This window comes from Sturnus vulgaris, chromosome 5 (assembly GCF_052056855.1).
Source record: "Sturnus vulgaris isolate bStuVul1 chromosome 5, bStuVul1.hap1, whole genome shotgun sequence".
Taxonomy (NCBI): Eukaryota; Metazoa; Chordata; class Aves; order Passeriformes; family Sturnidae; genus Sturnus; species Sturnus vulgaris.
This window is the reverse complement of record NC_142247.1, coordinates 35,412,121-35,431,349: the sequence shown is the minus strand read 5'-3', so window position 1 is coordinate 35,431,349 and position 19,229 is coordinate 35,412,121. Positions and strand designations below refer to the sequence as shown.

At 46.3% G+C, this 19,229-nt stretch overlaps 1 protein-coding gene across 4 annotated transcripts in view; it reads right to left on the bottom strand.

The window, feature by feature from the left end:
- The window catches only part of HIPK2 (homeodomain interacting protein kinase 2), a 126,962-nt gene that overhangs the window by 14,275 nt on the left and 93,458 nt on the right, over positions 1-19,229 (bottom strand). For 2 of the 4 annotated variants that reach the window (XM_014876955.2, XM_088165419.1), the window contains exons 4-11: positions 17,198-17,317; positions 16,464-16,550; positions 15,190-15,374; positions 11,334-11,496; positions 8,592-8,811; positions 6,977-7,098; positions 2,638-2,780; positions 2,125-2,301 (exon numbers count right to left, since the gene is read on the bottom strand). In XM_014876955.2, coding sequence (XP_014732441.1) covers positions 2,125-2,301; positions 2,638-2,780; positions 6,977-7,098; positions 8,592-8,811; positions 11,334-11,496; positions 15,190-15,374; positions 16,464-16,550; positions 17,198-17,317 — 1,217 coding nt within the window. The remainder of the gene's footprint in view (positions 1-2,124; positions 2,302-2,637; positions 2,781-6,976; positions 7,099-8,591; positions 8,812-11,333; positions 11,497-15,189; positions 15,375-16,463; positions 16,551-17,197; positions 17,318-19,229) is intronic. The other 2 variants (XM_014876956.2, XM_088165420.1) reach the window with 1 other exon arrangement.

Here is a 19,229-nt window from a genome sequence, read left to right as displayed (position 1 = left end):
ATGGATGCATCCTCACCACATACTTTTTAGCCAGAAAAAAACTAGAGTTAAAATTAGAATTTGTTGTGGAAAACAACAATCACTTATCAGGAAAACTGTTTTTTTAAACATAAATGAATTGCTGTTTAAGAATCTTTTTCAATGAACATTTCCGGCTCAATATTTTATCCTCTAGGACAGTGGTGTCTTATGGATGAGAGCAGGCAGATGGGAGGACATATACTCAGTTTCATTCCTGTATGAAGCAGCATACAACATACATAAATCAGAAAGAAATAAACAATATAGTTACTACACAGTAGAGAAACATTCCCAGTCTTCCTACTTCAGCTTCCCTGCCTGACCAATCAGAAAAGGCCCACTTTGGATCAGGGATCCAACCACAAAACTATCAGCCAAATAGTGCAGTGTGGGTCTACAGATGGGGTTATTTACCAAAGAACACTGACTAAAGCCCATTTCACTCATTTCCCACACTTCCTTTCTTGGTCATGTTTCTTTTTGCTATTGCAGAACATCTGGAGATTCAAAAAGGAAGAAAACCCCGAAGTTCTGGTTTTGTTCTTCTGTGGGGCCTGAGCTGCATGTTCAGCCTGGCCCGAAAGCTAACAAAAGGAATAGGTGGCATCCATCAAAAGGAAGTCACCCTGCCAGTATATCACACTACACCAACTTACAGGCTCTTTTGCATAACAAATGGCTGCACAGTAGCATTCAGTGTGCTTTTTGAATACCAATGAGCAGCGTGGAGTACCCTCCTCTCCAAAGCAGCAAGGTTCCTCATTTGGCACAAAAAAAGAGTCACAGTCCATGAAGCTGTAGAAACCCTTTGCTCTGAGAGTGTCCCATTCGTCCTGGACACAGCCACCCCACCCTAGAAGTGACAGAAGAGGGGAGGCCCTGCACAGGCACACTGGCTGCAACAGGCACTCTCTTTCGCTGGCTAGCTGGGGACAGAGCAGCCTCTCTATGTTATGAATAGACTAAGACAGCTGGAGCCCACCCAAAGTAAATCCAACATTAGAGAGCAGATAAATGGGAAGGATTTAAATAGTGGCCTCTTAACTTGACTCAAACTGGTTGTGAACTCAGAGCCCCTCTGGCACCAGTCCAGTCACCCAGGAAAATCACAAGCTCAAGCTTTTGCAACTGCACAAGTGGTGACCCATTTTGGTTCTCTCCCCTGCACGGTTTTGTGTTTTTTCTTTTAAAAAAGAAGTGTGATAGTTGCACAGCCCAGAGGACCTTCTCCGGAGCAGATGCACGTACACCTTGAATAGCCTTGTCCTCTAAACAAGATTACAGTGCTGTGACAGGCACTGCAACCATGCTACCATCTGAGCTGTGCAAGAAACCCCAGACTCCTTCTTCCAGAGCTAAATGGTCCTACTGAGAGATGACAGATTCTAAGGACTTCCCGGTATGAGATATCCTTATAAAACACTCCTGTTTTATGCTGCCATAATCGTAATAAGGCCAGGGTATAATAATGGGTATCTGTTACTGGTGTGACTGTTGAAGACAGGGGCTGATGACCTATGTTAGGAACTAGAGAGCTCAAGTGGCTAAAGCCACCCCAGTCCTCCACTCCCTGTGGCAATAAAGCTCAGAAGACTGTCATCACTGCACTGCTTTTGAAAGGGCAGATCTTGTGTGCACACATCGGGTGCATGTTCCTGAAGATTCAGCACCCTCAAGGTGCAGATGCTGCACCTCGGGAGTGCTTCTTCCAGAGGATGTGGGAAGAAAAGATGTAGCAACTGGGCACTGGGCCTCACTGACCTGAGAATACGGTGACATTTTTAAATCATCATGACTACACAGCTCTGGGAATTGCAGCAGCATAACAAGCTGTAGGAACAGGGCCTGAGCCTCCCATTCTGCATCTTCTCCAGACATGAACTCCCACACAAAATGATGCTTGCTGGGTATAAAACACCCCTGACTACCTCCTGCGTACCAAAGAGATGAGGCAGCGAAGAGCCCCATCACCAAACGTGATCTAATCCCTCCCGGGCCGCGGAACAAAACCTGTTATGCCCCAGAGGTGCCAGCGAGCGCGTCTCTTGCCAGCAGCGCGGGGCCGCGGTCGGAAGCGCCCGGGCTGGGAGCCCTGGCACTCACCGTGGAGCCGACTGGTGCTGCTTGCTCTTCCTGGCAGAGGCGGCGGCGGGCGGCTGGCGCATGACGTGAGCGACGCCCACGTTGACGGGCTGGGCGGCGGGCAGGGCCACGTGGCTGGCGAGCAGCGTGGGCTGCTGCATGATGGGGTTGTAGTGGCTGCCGTGGGCGTGCGTGTTCCTGCACAGCGGGGACACAGGCACACGTTGGAAATGCGACCGGCCGCTGCTCGGCGGGCTCCTTCTCAGCCTCCCACCACCCTTCACCGAGGTGCCCTCACTTCCAGGGCCTGTTGGGTTCCCAGCCTTCCCAGCATGAGGCGTTTTCCCCAGGGAACTGAAGGAGTGGTGTGGGCACAGCATTCCACTCCAAGGGCATGGAGCAGAGCTCTCAGACAATGGGGTCACAGGCTGCATCCCTTCTCCTCCCAGCCCTTCAGCCCTTCTCCCCCCAGCCCTCACGCCTCTTCCAGCACCTGTGGGTATTTCAGGGCACCTCCAAGCACCTCCAGTTTACCTCCAGTCTGCCAGCGGCTGGGTGCCTGCCATGGACTCAGGGATGACGGTCGCGTGCTGGACAGAAGTGTGGGTGGCCACCCCGGTCAGCTGCTGCCAGGCAGGAGGGAGCAGGATCTGCTGAGTGCCACTGGGCCATGCTTGCTGTCAGACAGAGGGAAAGCAATCCCTTAGCAAAAGGCATCAAGCACTGAACACGAGCGATGGTCCATGCTCAGCTGGGCCCCTAAAAATGGTCATGGTAGCAGCTCTTACCACCTTTCAGTCACAAATGACAAACACTGTTAGGAAACCACAGTACAAGCAGGAGTAGTTACCAATATAGAGAATGCAAAGGAGGTGGCAAAAAAATCCTTGCCGTACAAAGCAGCAGCTGTGGTTTAGTTTACTCTGGGAATGGAAGGGATCGAAACTTGGCATTTCAACCCAAACATGAAATTTTTTAGCACCTTCTAATTTTGACTCTTCAGATTAGCTGGGCACTATGACTCCATTGTTAATTTCCCCTTTCTACAGCCAGCTGACTTTCTCAAGTAATGCACAGCTACACATTGCATTCCTCTCCTCTCTGTGTGTTCTCCAACTTTTTCCCCCTCTTACAGGGGGAAAATCTCTGCCCTGTGAGTTGAGCCATCATTCTGCTATGCAATCACCCCTCCAGCTGTGCTGCCACAGGCATGACTCAGGTTGTCCTGCCCCAGTGACTCCACACAAGTCAGATGATTGTTTTTTGGATTTGGGAAACTTTCTTAGCTATGTGCTGCCCAAATGTGGCTCTGGCAGCCTTTTGCTGCCAGGCTGAGGAACTCAGGGGTACCAGCTACAGCCTGTCTCAGTCCTAACCTGCACTACTGTACTGGACCTCTCCTGTGTTATCTCACTACTCCAAAGAGGCTAAATTTGAGGGGAAGCTTCTTCAACACATGCATTTATCCTCTTCCCCACCTTCACAAGGATCATGTTAACCCTCCCCATGATTCCCTCCTATCCCCCAGTGACACAAACCCCAAAACAATCCACCCTACAAAAAACATCTTTTCCCAGTTCTAAGTTTGGTCATCTTGTAAGTTTTTGTATTGCTGAGTTACATGAAAAGGCTGCTATAGTGAGGCCTCTTGGCAGCATCTGCAAAGGAAGGAGAGTCAAAAGGATCCTGAGAGCCCTTCATCTAGGGAGCCACAACGATGGACTGGTGATGCTTGGAGCAGGTAAAAGACTGAGACAAAGGCACGAAAAGATCAGGGAGAAAAAAAGCCTTCTTATTATTCTCTTTTCTTTTTTTTACCTCAGCTTTGCTTTAAAAGAGGAGACTGAACTACTGTTGCAGTCAATCCCAGGGGACTACCTGGATTTACTTGCAGACAAAACTGCTTCCTCCCTTTTCAGGAAGGGAATGGAACAAATCTAAGCTCCTTGTCCGACTGCAGTGCATAAATTTAGACGCAGTGTCAGGGCCTAGGCACAAATTCCTCACTTATTAGGTAAGGACCACTGAATCATTTAATCTGCAGATAAGACTTGTCTAGGCTGATCCACCAGCACACTGTGCTGTGCTTACACACGGAAGGCTTGTGCTGGCAGCTGCAGCCTGTTCCCAGTTAGAGCATTACTATGAAATTTTGCTGGAGTGGTGGAGCAATGCTCTGGCTTTTGTCCCCTGGAGTGACCAAGGTCATACTCCAGATATAGAGCAGGAACAACTAATGGAATAACGTTTTGAAAGCCAGTGGCAGGACCTCTGTAGGAAGTGTTGTTAGGAAGGAGTTAAAAGGCGTGAAAATCAAGAATCCAGGGTGTTATTCAAGGGCAGGGGACAGTTCTGGGTCACATCATGGAAGCCTGCTGGAAAACTGTACAGCTTTGCCTCTTTTGAGATCTGAAGCTGCAGTGAGCTATTAGTAAAGACAGGATCTGTCTCCTTTCACCGGTCTCGGTGCATACAATATGTGGACCATACTTGCTTGAGAGGATGAAAAGAGACCCAGAGAACTTACAAACAAGTTACTTTAGCCATGACCCTGCATCTTGCAGGCTGCTTGCTCTGCCCTGCACTGCCTCACTCCATGCCACAGGCTGTAGACACACAGCTGCCAGACATGATGCTCAAGCTCTGTCAGTGCCTCCTGCCTTGGATCCCTCCATCCCTCATCTGGGACAGCTGGTCTTGTACAAAATGCACAGGGAGAACTGGATGCCAGCTGCAGTGGGATGCAGTAAGGCTTCACCAGCCACAGGCATCCTGAGGAGTGCAAACATAGAAACCTGTGCCATGTGCTGGGCTGGGGAGAAAGCCTGATGACACTACAAAGTTCTGGGAGCACAAGGAGCAGCACCATGCCCGATCAGTGGGACAAATAAAGCAGGGGACAGACAGAAGTGGGCTCTGGAGGCGCTGCACTCTCTGCTGGGGCCAGTCCCTCTCGCAGTTGCAGCAGTGGCAGGGCCCAGGCTGCAGAGCATTAGATAAGCAGCTGTGCATGAGAGGAACAGCTCTGCTGGGAGAGAGACACGCAGCCGCTGAGATCAGATGTGACTACAATGCATCACAAAGAAGCTGTGTTTTTCCATTCAGGAAACTGGAATTGGGTACAGATTTGTTTATCAGACCAGCTGCTCATCCCGAACCAAGCGAAGCCCACGGACACCAGATGCCACCGGCATCAATCAGAGCGCCCTGCCATCAGAGACAGCTCACATTTCTCACAGCACGAGACAAACAGGGACAGCAACAGGCACATATCTTTTATTACATCAAAAATTAAAAATCTATGCAAGTGAGGAGTGTTTCTCAGAAACAGCCAGAATTCCCCTTTGGCAGTGACAGCGAATGAAATGTCAGTAGAAAGTATGAAAGTGGGAGCCCATGAAACGGGTGTTCACATGGCAGAGGCAGCACTGAAATTGGTAACCTGTGGGCAGGAGAGTGCTCAGGAAGAGCTTTACTACAAAATATTCCTCACTTGCATAGAGCCCAACAAGGCCACCACGAGAGGAAAGAAGGAGCAGGGGATACTGAGATCTTTCAGGATCCTGCTATCTTTGAGATGTTTCAGATCCAACCCTCACCCCTCCAAGCCCCAAAGGACAGCACACCACAGGAAGCCTGGCAGAATGGTGGGGGCATGTAAAGCTCTGTGACCTCCTTCACTCACTGTCTTGGCTGACTTCTTGCACAAGCAAGAGATGCCAGCCACTGAGCCTGCACAGACTGCTCCTTGCTTTGCCATGGCTTTTGTTTCCCTGCCTCTTAGGCTCTTCTTTTCTACCCAACAAGGGAGGTGGCATTGATGTTTCAGACAGCTCTCTGACAAAGGCTGTGCTATTGGGAAGGGGCAGGGCATCCTAGCTGATGAAAATCACATAGGCTGCAAGTTGTATTTTGATCTGTCTTCACCAGGTAAGTGTGACTGGCAAAGGAAGGCAAGAGCACAACAGTCTTACCCCAGTAGTGCAACACAAAGGCGTAAACCCTGTAGTCTGCTGGTACCTGACTGTATATAAATGTGCTGGCATGGCAGACCAAACAAGCCTGAGACAGAGACATGCCTTTGTAACTATTTGGTCATCTTTTTCAGCTTGCACAATTTAGTTTTAAGTATCTTAGGTGGATTTTTTCCCCTGTCTGTTATCAGCAGAGGTACCTTGGTGCCAGCTCAAAAAGAGTTGGGGCAGATTCACTGAAGCTAGCACAAGGAGGAATTACCTCTTCCTCTGGTTTGAGGAGCTGGGGTACCCCTTGAGAATGTGCATGTAATCAGTAATATCCATTCCTGTTTGTTTTGGGAGTTTTTTTGAGGAACAATGCTTTTCCTGTGAGAATATTTCAGACAATTGTGCCAATAAGAACTGCTGACAAGGAGAGCTCCTTGAGTGTGGGGCCCTTGCCTCTGCCTCCTGCATCTCTCCACACCTTGAGAGCAGAAGTGCTCATAAAACAGAATGGTGAAAACTTAAAGCTTGAAATGTATTTATCAGCAGCATGCAATTCACCAGTGCAACTCCTGGCTGCAACTACCCCCAAGATTTCCAGTTCAGGAGGATGCAGGCTTCTCAGCAGAAGCTAGACACTGCTTTCCCTGAGGCCTTCCCACTGATTTCAGCAGAAAAGAAGAAAGAAAAAGGGTTTTTCCAGTGGCTTTTTTAACTCTGACATAGTCTTTGAGCTGAACAATGAGCTGGGGGAGATTCTGACATTTCAGAGAAAACTGTAGACCCATATACAGTTGCCCAAGTCTCGAACTGCACCACAGAAGGCCCTCAGATAAATCTTCTCTCCAGCCCCCAAGAGCTAAACAACACAGTAAATACCTGCTGAGCTCAGTGCCTTTAGAATTCCTTACCTGTGCGAGGAGTCCTGGCTGGATCTGAAGAGGCTGGGCCCCAGGAGCCTGAGTGACAATGGGAACGGCGTTCTCCATCCGAACCGAGTACCCAGCGTGCTTCGAAGGGGAGGCTTGCAACCCTGTTCCACGGCACAGAAGGGACAGCATAAGCCACCAGCAGCATTGCCAGAAACAGGGGCTGGCTCTCAGAGGAGCCTAAAGGTACTCACTGATGGCCACTTAAATTGCAATGTTCAGTCCCTTGAATAATCAGCTGTCAGAGTGCCACATGTTCTACCCTGGCCCAAAGATGTCAAATGTTCACAAACATGATAGATGTATAAGGATGCAGAAAAGAGATTTCCAAGGGCACTAAGGGATTTGCTGTTTTGTATTTCTAGGGTACCTCAAGTTCATGGGAAATACTGCAATACAATGTGCACAGGCAGAAAAGGGGAAGAGGGGAGAGAATGGCTTCCCTTTCCCATATTCTCTGGTTTAACAACAAGAAATGGTCTTTGTCAGCCAAAACCCATTGCTATATGAGAATGCTCTCTTTACACCGAAGTGGGATGGAAATCCAGAACTCCATATTCCCTCAGCCTTGATGGTGATTTTCTCTAGCACGGTTTCTTGGGACTAATATTTAAAAGGCCCTAGCACCCCCCAAACTCCAATCACTACTGACTGAGCCCTACATTAGCCTAACTGAGCTGGAGGAAGCTTCCCTCTCCAGCACCTCAGTGCATGGCACAGCCTGTTCTGCCTCCTCTACTTTGCCACCTTCTCAGGCAGCACGCTGAAGATGGTCGCTTACATACTCTACTTCTGAAGTCAAACCCTTGAGATGCATTTTAACTACACAGAAGAGGTCTAGCTAAACTTCTCTAGCTCAAAAGAGCTTTGATGATCTTGCAGAACATTTAACAAGTGCCTGGAGACTAATGCACAGACAGGCTTGTAGAAATGAAGAGCAGAACTTGCACCAACTGAACTGAGGTCTACTTAGACCACTTCCTACAGATACTTGGCTAGTTTTCCTGAATTACTACAGCATGTAGAGTTAACAGAAGGACAAGTGGTTAACACTGAGCATCTCCCAAACTGTCTGACAGTAGTACCTACCACTAGTATACACAGGCAGAGCTGTTTGCAGCAGGGCTGGAGCTGAGGGAATTGTCCTCATAAATGGCCATGGCCATCTGCTATGGGGGAGAACCCTCGTCTCCAGAGCACCACACTCCCTGCTGCATTACCCTCCCAAGCTCCCCTTTTAGCAATTGAGTCACTGAGAAGTGGCAGTATGACCCATTACACATGTACTGATTTACTGGTATTGTGTGGGAAAGCTTTCAAGTTTACCAAAGTATGGCAGAAGAGCCTTGAACTTGGTTCAAGGCAAAGAATGACAAGTACCACATCTTCTCCCTCAGCCCCTTCCGAGTATCAGCTGCCTCCAACTCAGGATGTTAGAGGTGCCTGCAAGTTCCTCTGCCAATGCAAACGCTTCCATCTGCACCAACCTCACTGCTCTGATTTACTAGGCCAGCCCTTTTTTCTGCACTGAGGAAACTCATTTCCAACAAGAGCTGGACGAAGCAGCAGGCCAAGAGCTGGTGGGGCTGTCACTTACCTTGGAAGCCTGGTGGGCAGACGATGAGGGCTTGCTGTAAGGGGTCTGGGCGGGCACAGATCTGCGCTGTTCCCGTCTGCAGGGGCATGCTCCGCTGGGCCACCGCAGCCATGGACGCCGCTGAGGGCTGGTAGAGTGCAGATTGGTAATTTAGTATGGAGACCTCGGGGTTGGCTAAGGAAATAGTGGCACTGGAGGAGGTGGGAGCCAGGTTGGTGGTCTAAAGGAATGACGGGAATTAAAACAAAAAACAAACAAAAAATGAGGGAGATGGGTACGCTGGAAGAAGCAAAATCCAAAAAATAATAAAGTAAAATAGTGTAAGATAAAATAAAAACCAAACCAAAACAGCAGACAAGGGGTAGAACAGGACACTGAGGAGTAAAGAGACAAGGGCAGTGCTGGGGGAAGGATTACAATCTGTCTATCAGTGCTGTACCATGCCATGGGACCTCCAGCCACACGGTGCTGCCTGTACTGCTCAGAGACACAGCACACTCCCTACAGCCCCATTTCTCACCCAACTGGCTCTGATTTGCAGCATGATGAAGATGGGCTCATAAAATGTTGCAAAACATTGTGCAAAACACAAACCACATTGCTCACTCATCATGCACATAGCTCTAGAAGCTGCTCACATTTCTTAGGTAAAACAGACTCAGCACCTCAGTGCACTGTGAAATCTCATCCCGAGACGGAAAATCGATTCTGGCCTTTCCTCTTAGATACCTTGTATCTAAGATGTCACATGCGCCTTAAATTATGTTTTGAATTTGAAGTAATCAGAAGGCATAACAGGAGGCAATGCTAATACTTGCAAAGTCCAACTTCACTTGAATTGTCTTTAAAATTTCTTAGAGCAGAAACTCCAGTAGGGAATGTTTCAAAGACAAAAAAATCAGCTCAGAGTTCTGCAAAAATCTAGACATCTGAAGACTTTTTTTTTAGTTTGTACTGAGTCTAACAGTTGCAGGCAACTAAACAGCTCTAAATATATGTTCTTATCATGCATATCTAGGGAGCCAGACAGAGTCCATCCTTCCTCCCTGTCCAAATATGCCAGCAACACTGCTGGAAATAGGTCAGAAAACACTTTCTCATGGTGAATATATGAACCCAAGAGGAGGCTTTGATCAAGGTGCAGGAGAGAGCAGACTAAGCATTTTGCACTGCCCTGGTTGCCACTGGACCTATGCTGCACTGCCACAGCTACAGCCACACAGGATGTGAAAATAAAACTTTTCTTCCTCCTCCTCATTCCCTCTCGGTGCAGAGGCTGTGAAGTGCAATTTGCTCTCCTGTGCAACACACTGAGCAGCAACCACAGCTCCCACACTCGTAATCTCAGAAGCCATAACTGGAAGGAGGCAATCCCCAGATATTTTGCAGAGACAGGAAACAAAAGAAAGCCAAGACGAGTGGTATGTTGAAAAGAATTGTGAAAGGCTTAGAGCTTGTTCAAATTAAAACACTCTTCCTGGAAATATTTCTACCAATGTTCTTCTAGGAACATTGGGCATACTGGTTCTGCTCAGAACACACACCCCTTACGAGAATTCAGAAATGACCATGGATCTCCCTAGCCAACAACTGATCTTAATGTCAAGTGAAATGCGAGGAAATGAAAGCAGGACTGCCTTTCCTACAAGTAACTCTGGTACAAACAGTGTCTCTGCCCTGCAGCTGGGGCCTAGGGGAGCATGTAGCATGCATTTCTTTAGTCAGCATCTCAGAAACAGCCTAGAAAGGGAACTGGTGTTTGTAACTAATACCCTCTCACACCAAGTCGTGACCTATCTCCGTCTGTGCCTGCCTGAATTGTTTCCAAAGACCTTCTGTGATCACATGCATCAAGACCTGAGTCAAGAAGCCTGGTTTTCTCACTGGCACGGGAGCATCCTGCACATCTACACAGACTCCTTTGGCTCCCTGGCTTTCCAAACACCATTTCCGCAATGCCACCTGCAATCTCGAGAGTGAATCTTGAGCAGCCTGTTCCCAAAAGGCTTCAAAGACAGCAGCTATTTCTTGAGCTTCAGCCTCCTACAGTGCTCTCCCTGAAGAGTTTCCTTTCACTGCTGTAATATAGTACCACAGCAAACAACTTAGCCTGGTAGTCACATAAAATTTGTTAACACAGCACCCCCCAACACTGGGGCAAGTAAAATTAATAAAAAGCATGATTATAAAGCCAGAGTCCATCAAACCAAAGTGCAATGTGTTTGCAGTGGGGGCACGTGCACATGGTCCCCACATCAACTGTGGCCCCTGGAGTAAAAGAGATGAGAAATAAGAATAAACATTATTGCTAAACTCTTCTTTCCTGCTGATCAGTTACAGTGCTGTGTGTGTTACAGAGGGCTTAAATTCATTTCACTTCAGTGCCAAATTGAAGAAGAGTTGTAAGATCACAAATACTTCTGCCTGACCCAGGGAGTGAAGTACTGCTTGCTGCATTAAGGGACTAATGAGCTTTTCCCCATAGCAACTTCCCAAGTAAGCAGGATTTATCACCCCAACAACAACATAAACAACGAGGGCAACATTTCACCGTCACACAAATGTCACGAGATTACTGCTTGCCTGAAGAAAAGAGAATGAGGAAAAGAGCAGAGGAAGGAGAGTGAAAAGGCACCATCTCTTGGCAGGCATGTTAAATGGGATGCTACTCTGCTTTTCATCTTCTAGGCCCTCCTGACATAAATGTTTCAAGCACTGGCTGCTTGTGATTGATGCCCTCACCTGGTTGTGGACTGTGTTCAGCTGGTTGTTAAAAGTCATGGTCAGGTTGGTCGATGTACTTGGGGCTACGTGGGTGATGAATGGCGTCTTGCTCTGGTTCACCGTGTCGTACATATTCACCCGCCGCTTGCAAATCTCCATGTTCTGGAAGCAGGACTTGACACTGCGCAGGGAGAGGGGGGCAAGGAAGGCAGAGAAAAATCAACCAAGCTACTCACACAGGTAACAGTTCATCACAGTGGCCCTGCAATAGGTCTCCACGGCAGGCTTAGCACTTTCTAGGCTCTTAAAACCCTTTGCTATTTCGTGCAGGTCTCTCTTAAATGGTGAGAGTCAGATTAACCCTGTACTGAAGAAGGCCGAGAGGAGAGCAGCTGCCCTGGGACTCCTGGGTGCTCCCACAGGTCTCTGCACTGCAATACATGTCACAAAAGCAAGCAGATTGGTTGCCCTTTAGGGGACTGGGCAAGAAATACAAAGTGGCTAAATTAAAAGACTGAAAGAAACTGAAAGCAAGAAAGATACTGCTTTTTTCCTGATGATAGAGCCTGAGAGGAAAAGAAAACTCATGCTTTTTGCCTCAGTGTAAGCATAAAGATAGTTTTACACATCTTTTGTGAGGAAGAATTTTACTGTTCTTGATCACCGAGACCCCTAAAAAAGTCATTCTTGTTCCTTTTAAGTAGTTGTTCACTGAGAGCTGAGTCCAGCTAAGCAGTTAAAACATTGCCCCTGTCTGGCTAAATGCTTGTGCAGATGCTTATCTTGAAGCATGACATCTCCTCTTGCAGTCAATGGGACAATTCATATCAAAAAGTTATTCCAAAGCAAATTCCTCAACACCCTGAGGGAATCTGGTTCTGAGGTTATCTCACACTGAGAACTGGCTCTCTGGGGGAATGATTACAGCTTCTTCCTCTACACTGACTTTCCCTTAAATGTTACTGATAGAGCAATGGAAATTTTGAGAAGTATCCTATTTTGTGCCCCAGTAAAAGAGATTAAATATTCTCTACGTCGCTAGAGCACAAGTAGGCATCTGGTAGACGAAACTGTCCATAGTTCATTAATTAGAATACCAAAGCATACAGAAGCTGAGAGACAACAACACAGTGAACCTGGACAACACTGTATTTTAGTACAATCTCACTTTTTGACATCTGAAAACCAATACAGGTTTTCCACAATTCTTCCACAATAACTGTTTTTACAAATGTGACCTCAGAGTATGAAACACAACCTTGGAAAGTATAAAGGCATTTATTTTATTTCCACTATGCCAACATGGAGAAAGAGAAATTCCAAGCAGTGAAAGTCAGCTGTATGCTAACCATTTTGCAATGATCTAAGCTGTTGGAGGTAGGGGGTATATCCTCATATCATTTTTAAGAAACAAAGTGTCCCTTCAAAAGGAATAACCTTATAGGATCCCTAAGGTTGATGAAGAGAACCTAGATCTTTTTATTCCTGTCTTGTCTCTTACTCAAATGGTCACCTCTCTTTTCCTACAAGTAATATCTGGGTAACTGGATCTGGGCCATAAACACCTGCAGATATAAGCCAGGCTCGACACTGTGCACAGCTGCCCATCCACTTCCAGAACTATACCTGTTAGTCACAGAGCAATATCAAACACTTATCAAATAAATACAGAGGGCTATTGGGTCACTTCTTTTCAGTCAAGTGTGGATGTAATTCTCCCTGCACAAAGAAGAAAGTACTGGTAAGAGTATAGGTTCTGTACATAGTGACTAATGTGTGTTACCAAATGGTTTTATCTAACCAGATGTAAGGTGTAAACTCTACAAATGCAATACCATGTTCTCTGGCTTTACTTTAAAAAAAGGTGGGGGAAAAAACCCAGCAGGGGCAAAGCAAAACAGACAGAAAGTCTGAGGAGTACTCAGCAATTTAAGAGCCAGGAAGTTAAATATGTGAAATGGGAAGCGAAGCTCACTTTGCTGTCTGCTTGTAAGAAAGCAGAACAGCCCCTCTTGTGCTGCTCGAACTTGCAGCCTCTCTGAAACATGCCACAGCAGAGATTCTTTCCAGAAGCTACAGCTTCCATATATTCTCACTTTTTCTGCTGCCCAATTTATTTCCAAGAGAGATTATAGCTCCCTGCATCTTTCAAAGCTTTGAAGTTTCTATTCTCCAAACCACAAGTAATCGCAGACAAAAGTTCCATCCACTTGCCATGCTGGTTACAGCTTATTGCTCTCTTCGCCTGTCACCGTTTCCAGCGTGGAGGGGCCTGTGGGGTTACACACCCAGCTGGCATACATTTAGTATTCAGAGACGTGATGCTGAATTCTTTATTTGGCTAAAATTCTCACTGCTATTGGCCCCAGTGATATTTTCAATCTTTCTGGGGCTTTGCCTGAGCAGCCACAAGTGAGCACTTCAAAAATGAAGATGTGGTTATGGACTGTTGCGTTAGTGGAAAGATTTCTGACGGCAATGCATTAGGTCACAAATCTCTCCTATCTTACACAATCAGTTGTTGCACAGTCAAAAGGACTGTTGCAAATTAAAAGACTTTTGTCTACCATGCTCACTCAGTATTTTCATTGCCATATTTTATTCATGAATGTTTTTTATATGAAACTTTACTTTCGTCCTGTTTAGCACAATCAGCCCCCATCTTGTTTTAATTTATCACTTACTATCTATTTATAGGTAACAATGCTCAAAGATGGCTGTGCAGGCTAAGTCTGGGTCTACACAGATTATGCACCCACTACCTTCTGGTAAGCAGATGCTCTTATCTCGTAATAAATGTAACAAAAAGGCAGCTACAGCTCCTTCAAAGGGGGAAAGCTACTTTAAACAAACTCAAAATACTGCAGCTACCCATACAGGCAGGGGAGCTGACACAGTTACCTGTTGCTCTGCAGCACAAAAAACATACTCTGCAGCTCTTCAAGCAGCCTCCTTTAATTTTGTACCTGAGCTCCTGACAGCCTTTAAAACACTCATGTAAATGGCACCCAACGAACTACAGCACTGTGCCAATAATTGTTCTCCTGCCAAGGGGAAGGGACAGCCTGCGAAAGTACCTTGAACTGCCAAGTGCTGTAAAGCAGGATGTTCAAAGCTAAGTGTCCTGAAGGCTTTGGAAAACTCCCACTATGTGTCTACCTTCTCCACTTACACCTGAGAAGCCTATCCCTATGTGAACTGGACACGGGCTGGGTGTACGGATCTTGCATTTTAGGCTGCTGTGCTCTGTGGTGCAGCCTTAGGAGAAGGGGCAGTCAGGTTTGAAGACGTGACTTCTTCTCATCTCCATCAGGCAGGGAAGCCTGTCCCCATTCCACATGTGTCAGCTGAGGCCAGAATGTGGTATTTAAGGTGACACAGGTGGACAACAACCAAGCTGAAAATTGAACTTCTTGTCCTGGTGCTTATGCCTGTAAAACAGCCTGCTGCAGAACAGCTCTTCCCTTAAAAAGTCCCAAGCTGATTCCTGAGATGATGGGAAGGTTCTGGGAGGAAGGGTCGGCTCCCCACTGCATATAAAGTTGATTACTCCAGTAACAATCAGGACTATATTACTTTGAAATAGACTGATACTTTCAGCACTAATTGCATAATTTCTTCTGCATTTCAATGCAAAAATATGTAATTACTGAATATTTACATAATTAATGTAGCACACACTGCAGCGTTTTAAATGCTAAACACCTACAACACAATTCTTGCAACCTTGAGGTTTTTTTTTTAAGCAGGAAAAGATTAAAACTTAGGGATTAAACATCTTAACAAAGCCCCTCAGATACACTTGGTTTCCACCACAACCAGCTCTCCTCTTCACCCCTCAATTCAAAACCCAAGGGGAACAAAAGCCACGTACTGTGTGCTGTGAGGGAAGTCGAGCAAATGCGTCATGGTGACAAAAGGGTGGCTCAGCGTTTCAATGGGTGTTATCCTCTTATCCGCGTCTATCGTCAACATCTTCTTCAACAGATCTATGAACTCCCGCCGGTCTGCCTTTTCCACCAACATATCGCTTCCTTCCAAATCCGTTGTCATGTTTACCTAAAGGAGAAGGGACAGGAGTGAGCGCCAAAGGGGAAGAGCAGATGGTCAGGTCTCCAGCAAACTGTGTTTACTCCTCGTCAGAGCACATGCCCTGAGAGCCTCCCTGTCTAAAGGAGTAGCTGCTGAATGGCCACGCCAGACTCCGTGGTGGCCACTCATCTGGCTTGTGCATGTCACGTCTCCAGACAGACTGCTAAGTGTTCAGCTCGCCTGGGTCAGTGGCTAATGAAACACTTAGTCACCCTCCACTGAAGATGAACAGCTTCCATGTGGTAGCAGGCAAGCTCTAATAATCACAGTATTTATCATACACTGTGCCATCAGATACTTATCTATGTGTCCTATGAGCCAAAAATATATAAAATACATAAAAATTGTCAGTAAGTTTATGATAAATATCCCATTAGTGTATCAGGTGCCAGGAAAAAAAGAATTTGTTACATTATTTCATGTATTATCCAGTCTCCTCGGATTCCAGTCCTCCATTCCTACATGTTTACATGTTTACTTGCTACAATGTCTAGACCTTGCTAGCACAAACTCCAGTTTGGTGCTAGTGTAGGGCCAGTTTTGCACACTGGTTTGTTTGTCAGCACAAACTCCCATCACAGGAGTGGTTATGCTGGGATTAGCTCTCACAACCCCATGGACTTGACACAGTGAATTACTATTTCCCATTCTTCCCCTAGCCAGCCACGTTTTACGGTGAGCACGCTCTTCCGTGGCCATGATGAATATTTCCACTGTCACCCTTTAACAAATGGAAATATTAAAGCACAGAGAACTAAGTGACTTGCCAGCAGTCATACAGAAGAGCACTGGAGAGACAAGAGAAAATGCAGGATTTCAACATTCAGAGACGTGCCTTAGCCACTTACCCAGGCTGCTTTACTACAGAACACATACCCCTGTGTGCAGTCACTCCCACAAAGCAGCACATAACAGCTAATTTGGTAGGCATAATCCTGGTATTTTTCAGGAGCTGGCCCAAGAATAGGATACACAGAGAACTTCTATAATTCCCTTTTGTTCATGCTGCTGGAAAGCATGTCAACAGTCTTGCTGGTTACTCACCAATGCTCTTACCTGTGCCATATCATCCAAACAGTTGAAAATGTATTTTCTTGCTTCCTTTGACTTAATCCCCGTCTCTGCCTCATGATCATCTGGCGTCTGCTCAAAACAGGACACAGGCATTGACCAACACTGCCCTGTAACCAGCTGCAGATTATGTGGCACTTCCCACATGTACCTCATCCTGTCCTCATCAGAGACCATCGTGTCTCTCTTGCCTGTGCAGACACCATTTACATGATCTCCGCCAGGGTTATGAGACATCTTTTATGTCACAAGGTGATTTATCTCTTCTATTTCACTTCTGAGCATCCTCCCAGCTATGGGGGTCTCTTACATCCACCCTGGCATGAGGCTCAGCATCCCGTCCCAGCCAGAAGCCCACTGGCCTCTCTTTTTGGGGACAGCATGCAGCCAAACAAGAATTAAAATGCTTGCCTTTTTTCTCCCCCGCAATGAGTTAGATATTAGAGCAAAGTCTGCCCACCACACACCAATTCATTGACTACTTAGAGGGAAATTTCCAGGTCAACTCTGGACTTAGATTTCCTTCACTGCAATGCCAAGCAGGTCTGTTATAGGCTCCAAATTTTTTAGGGGATGGCAGTTTTACCTTAGGCAGTACCCACCCCTATGTCTGTGCTGCACTGCAAAAAGCAGAACCTTAGACTCTGAGGTGACCTGAATGTCTCCTCACTTCCAACCAAGAACTGCAAGGTAAAAGAAACAATGGAATGTCTTCCTACCTTCAGCCTCCACAAGGGATATGGTGAGTCTGTATCCCTGTTGAAAAACCTCGTAGTCTTTGTCCCTGCACTTAACAAATACTCTGCTGGTAAGCCCTGCGTCTGTGAAATGTAGCGAATCTGTAAGAGAAGGACGAGAGGTCACTGTTTGTCCTGTGAAGATCTCTGGAGGTCTTCCTTGAAGGAGTGCAGGAGGCATTTGAACCAACAGAACAGACAAAAAAAACCAACTGTAGCACGTAGAAAGACTTCACCCCAAAAAAACTCAGTGCAAGGACTGAGAGGAAGAGAATTTCTGTATGGAATTCCCTCCATTTATCACATACATCACTGGAAGCTCACCCTTAGAATGCACTCCCACAAAGCCTAAGGATGAAAAGAGGAAAGTCCCTAAGTTTTTAAAGGTCAAAGAGAAGGACCCACACAGTGATTTCAGTGGGATGTCTCAACACTTTGCAGCCCCTCCTCTCCATGAAGTCATTTCAGCAATTTCATATTTGCTCTCTAACTTTTGCAGGTTTTCTTCCGCCTGAGCACACAGCCTGTCCTAGGAGCAGTTTGAAGTTCTGAACAGAGGATTATGAAGTGACTACCTTTGAACTTTGAAGGTGAAATATACACTCAAACCAACTGACGCCCTCATGGTATGGGAAGTACTTGTCTCTACTGACTACATGACGTTATTTGGGTTGCATCCACAAGCATGACCTCATTGGCACCCACACAGCTAAAAGATACTCCTTTTGTGTTTCCAGGATCTCAAACTTTTATTTATTTATAAAGGAGAAAGAGTCAGTGATTATCCAATTAAAGACCGATGTCATGCATGCCTGAGGTGCCACACAAAACCTTAACTTTGGCACCTCCTGACTCCTGAACAGCTTCATTCTGCAAAATTGCTGCACACTCTGCAAAACTACTAAAGCCAGTCACCTAACTCCAGAAAATTCTAGGGAAGAATGGAATGTTTTTGAGAGAAGAAACAGAGAAGGTGAAAAACATTAAATAAACAAAGGCATAAAAAGCAGCCGTGGTTTCAATCACTTCAAGCACTCAGGCCCCGGTTCACTGTGCATGGCTCAGCTCTGCAGCTCCTCAGGTCCATCCGAGCTCACATCCCTGAGAGGCACCAGCATCCTGCCTGCAGCCCAGTGCCAGTGCTGCAGCCAGGGGCCAGCAGCAGCCCCTGCCCCTTTCCCAGCTCCCCAGGAGCCCTCGGCACACTTTACCAGAGGAAGCTTTGTGCTGGGCAGTTAAGCTGGCCAGTAAGGTATGGTGATTTCTTTTTCAGCTGTGTGTTTTATGGCTTTTGGGGTGCAATGGGGAAGAGAAAGAAATCTACTTGTCATGCTTGGTATGTGATTTTCAAATGCTTGTAAGTTTCTCAGCTACATCTGATTTCCTTTAGAGTCATTAATAGCCCTGCTCTTTGCTGCAAGTTATTTCCCCTGCCAAATTTTACCTTTAGAGCTCTGAATAAAAAAATACTAGTTTCAAAAGAAAAGTCAAGAAAACATTTCAGTAGATGAAAAACTTATTTATTATCCTGACTTTTTTTTTTCTTAAAAAAAAAATTATTTCCTAGAAGAAAAAAGACCCTTTTCAGGCTGCATTTGCAGACAGCTAAGATCATTCTGAAGAATACTATGGGAATGCAAAGTATTCTACAGCCCTGGCTCTAGCTGCCGCTGCATTATCGGTTTTAGGACTACAAAAAGGGCATAAAAGCCTATAGGGAGAAAAGGGACGACAACTTATATTAACTGGAAGCCTACATCAATGTCAACATTTTCCTTCTTGTCATTGCTTTTAATATGCACTCTCATAAAAGGGGTTATGAAATGCAGCCGAGCTCATGCAGTTTCTTCTAACAAATAAGCCTTTATATAGTACAGCAGAGAACGGGTGCCTGCTCTGCTCAGTGAGGAGAGACATGTACAGAGCTCTCCAGTCAATGGCAGCATTGACTCTTGATTGAGTTTCATTTCACTCAGGCGGCCAGGTCTTAAAAGTCAGCGTACCAAGCTGCACA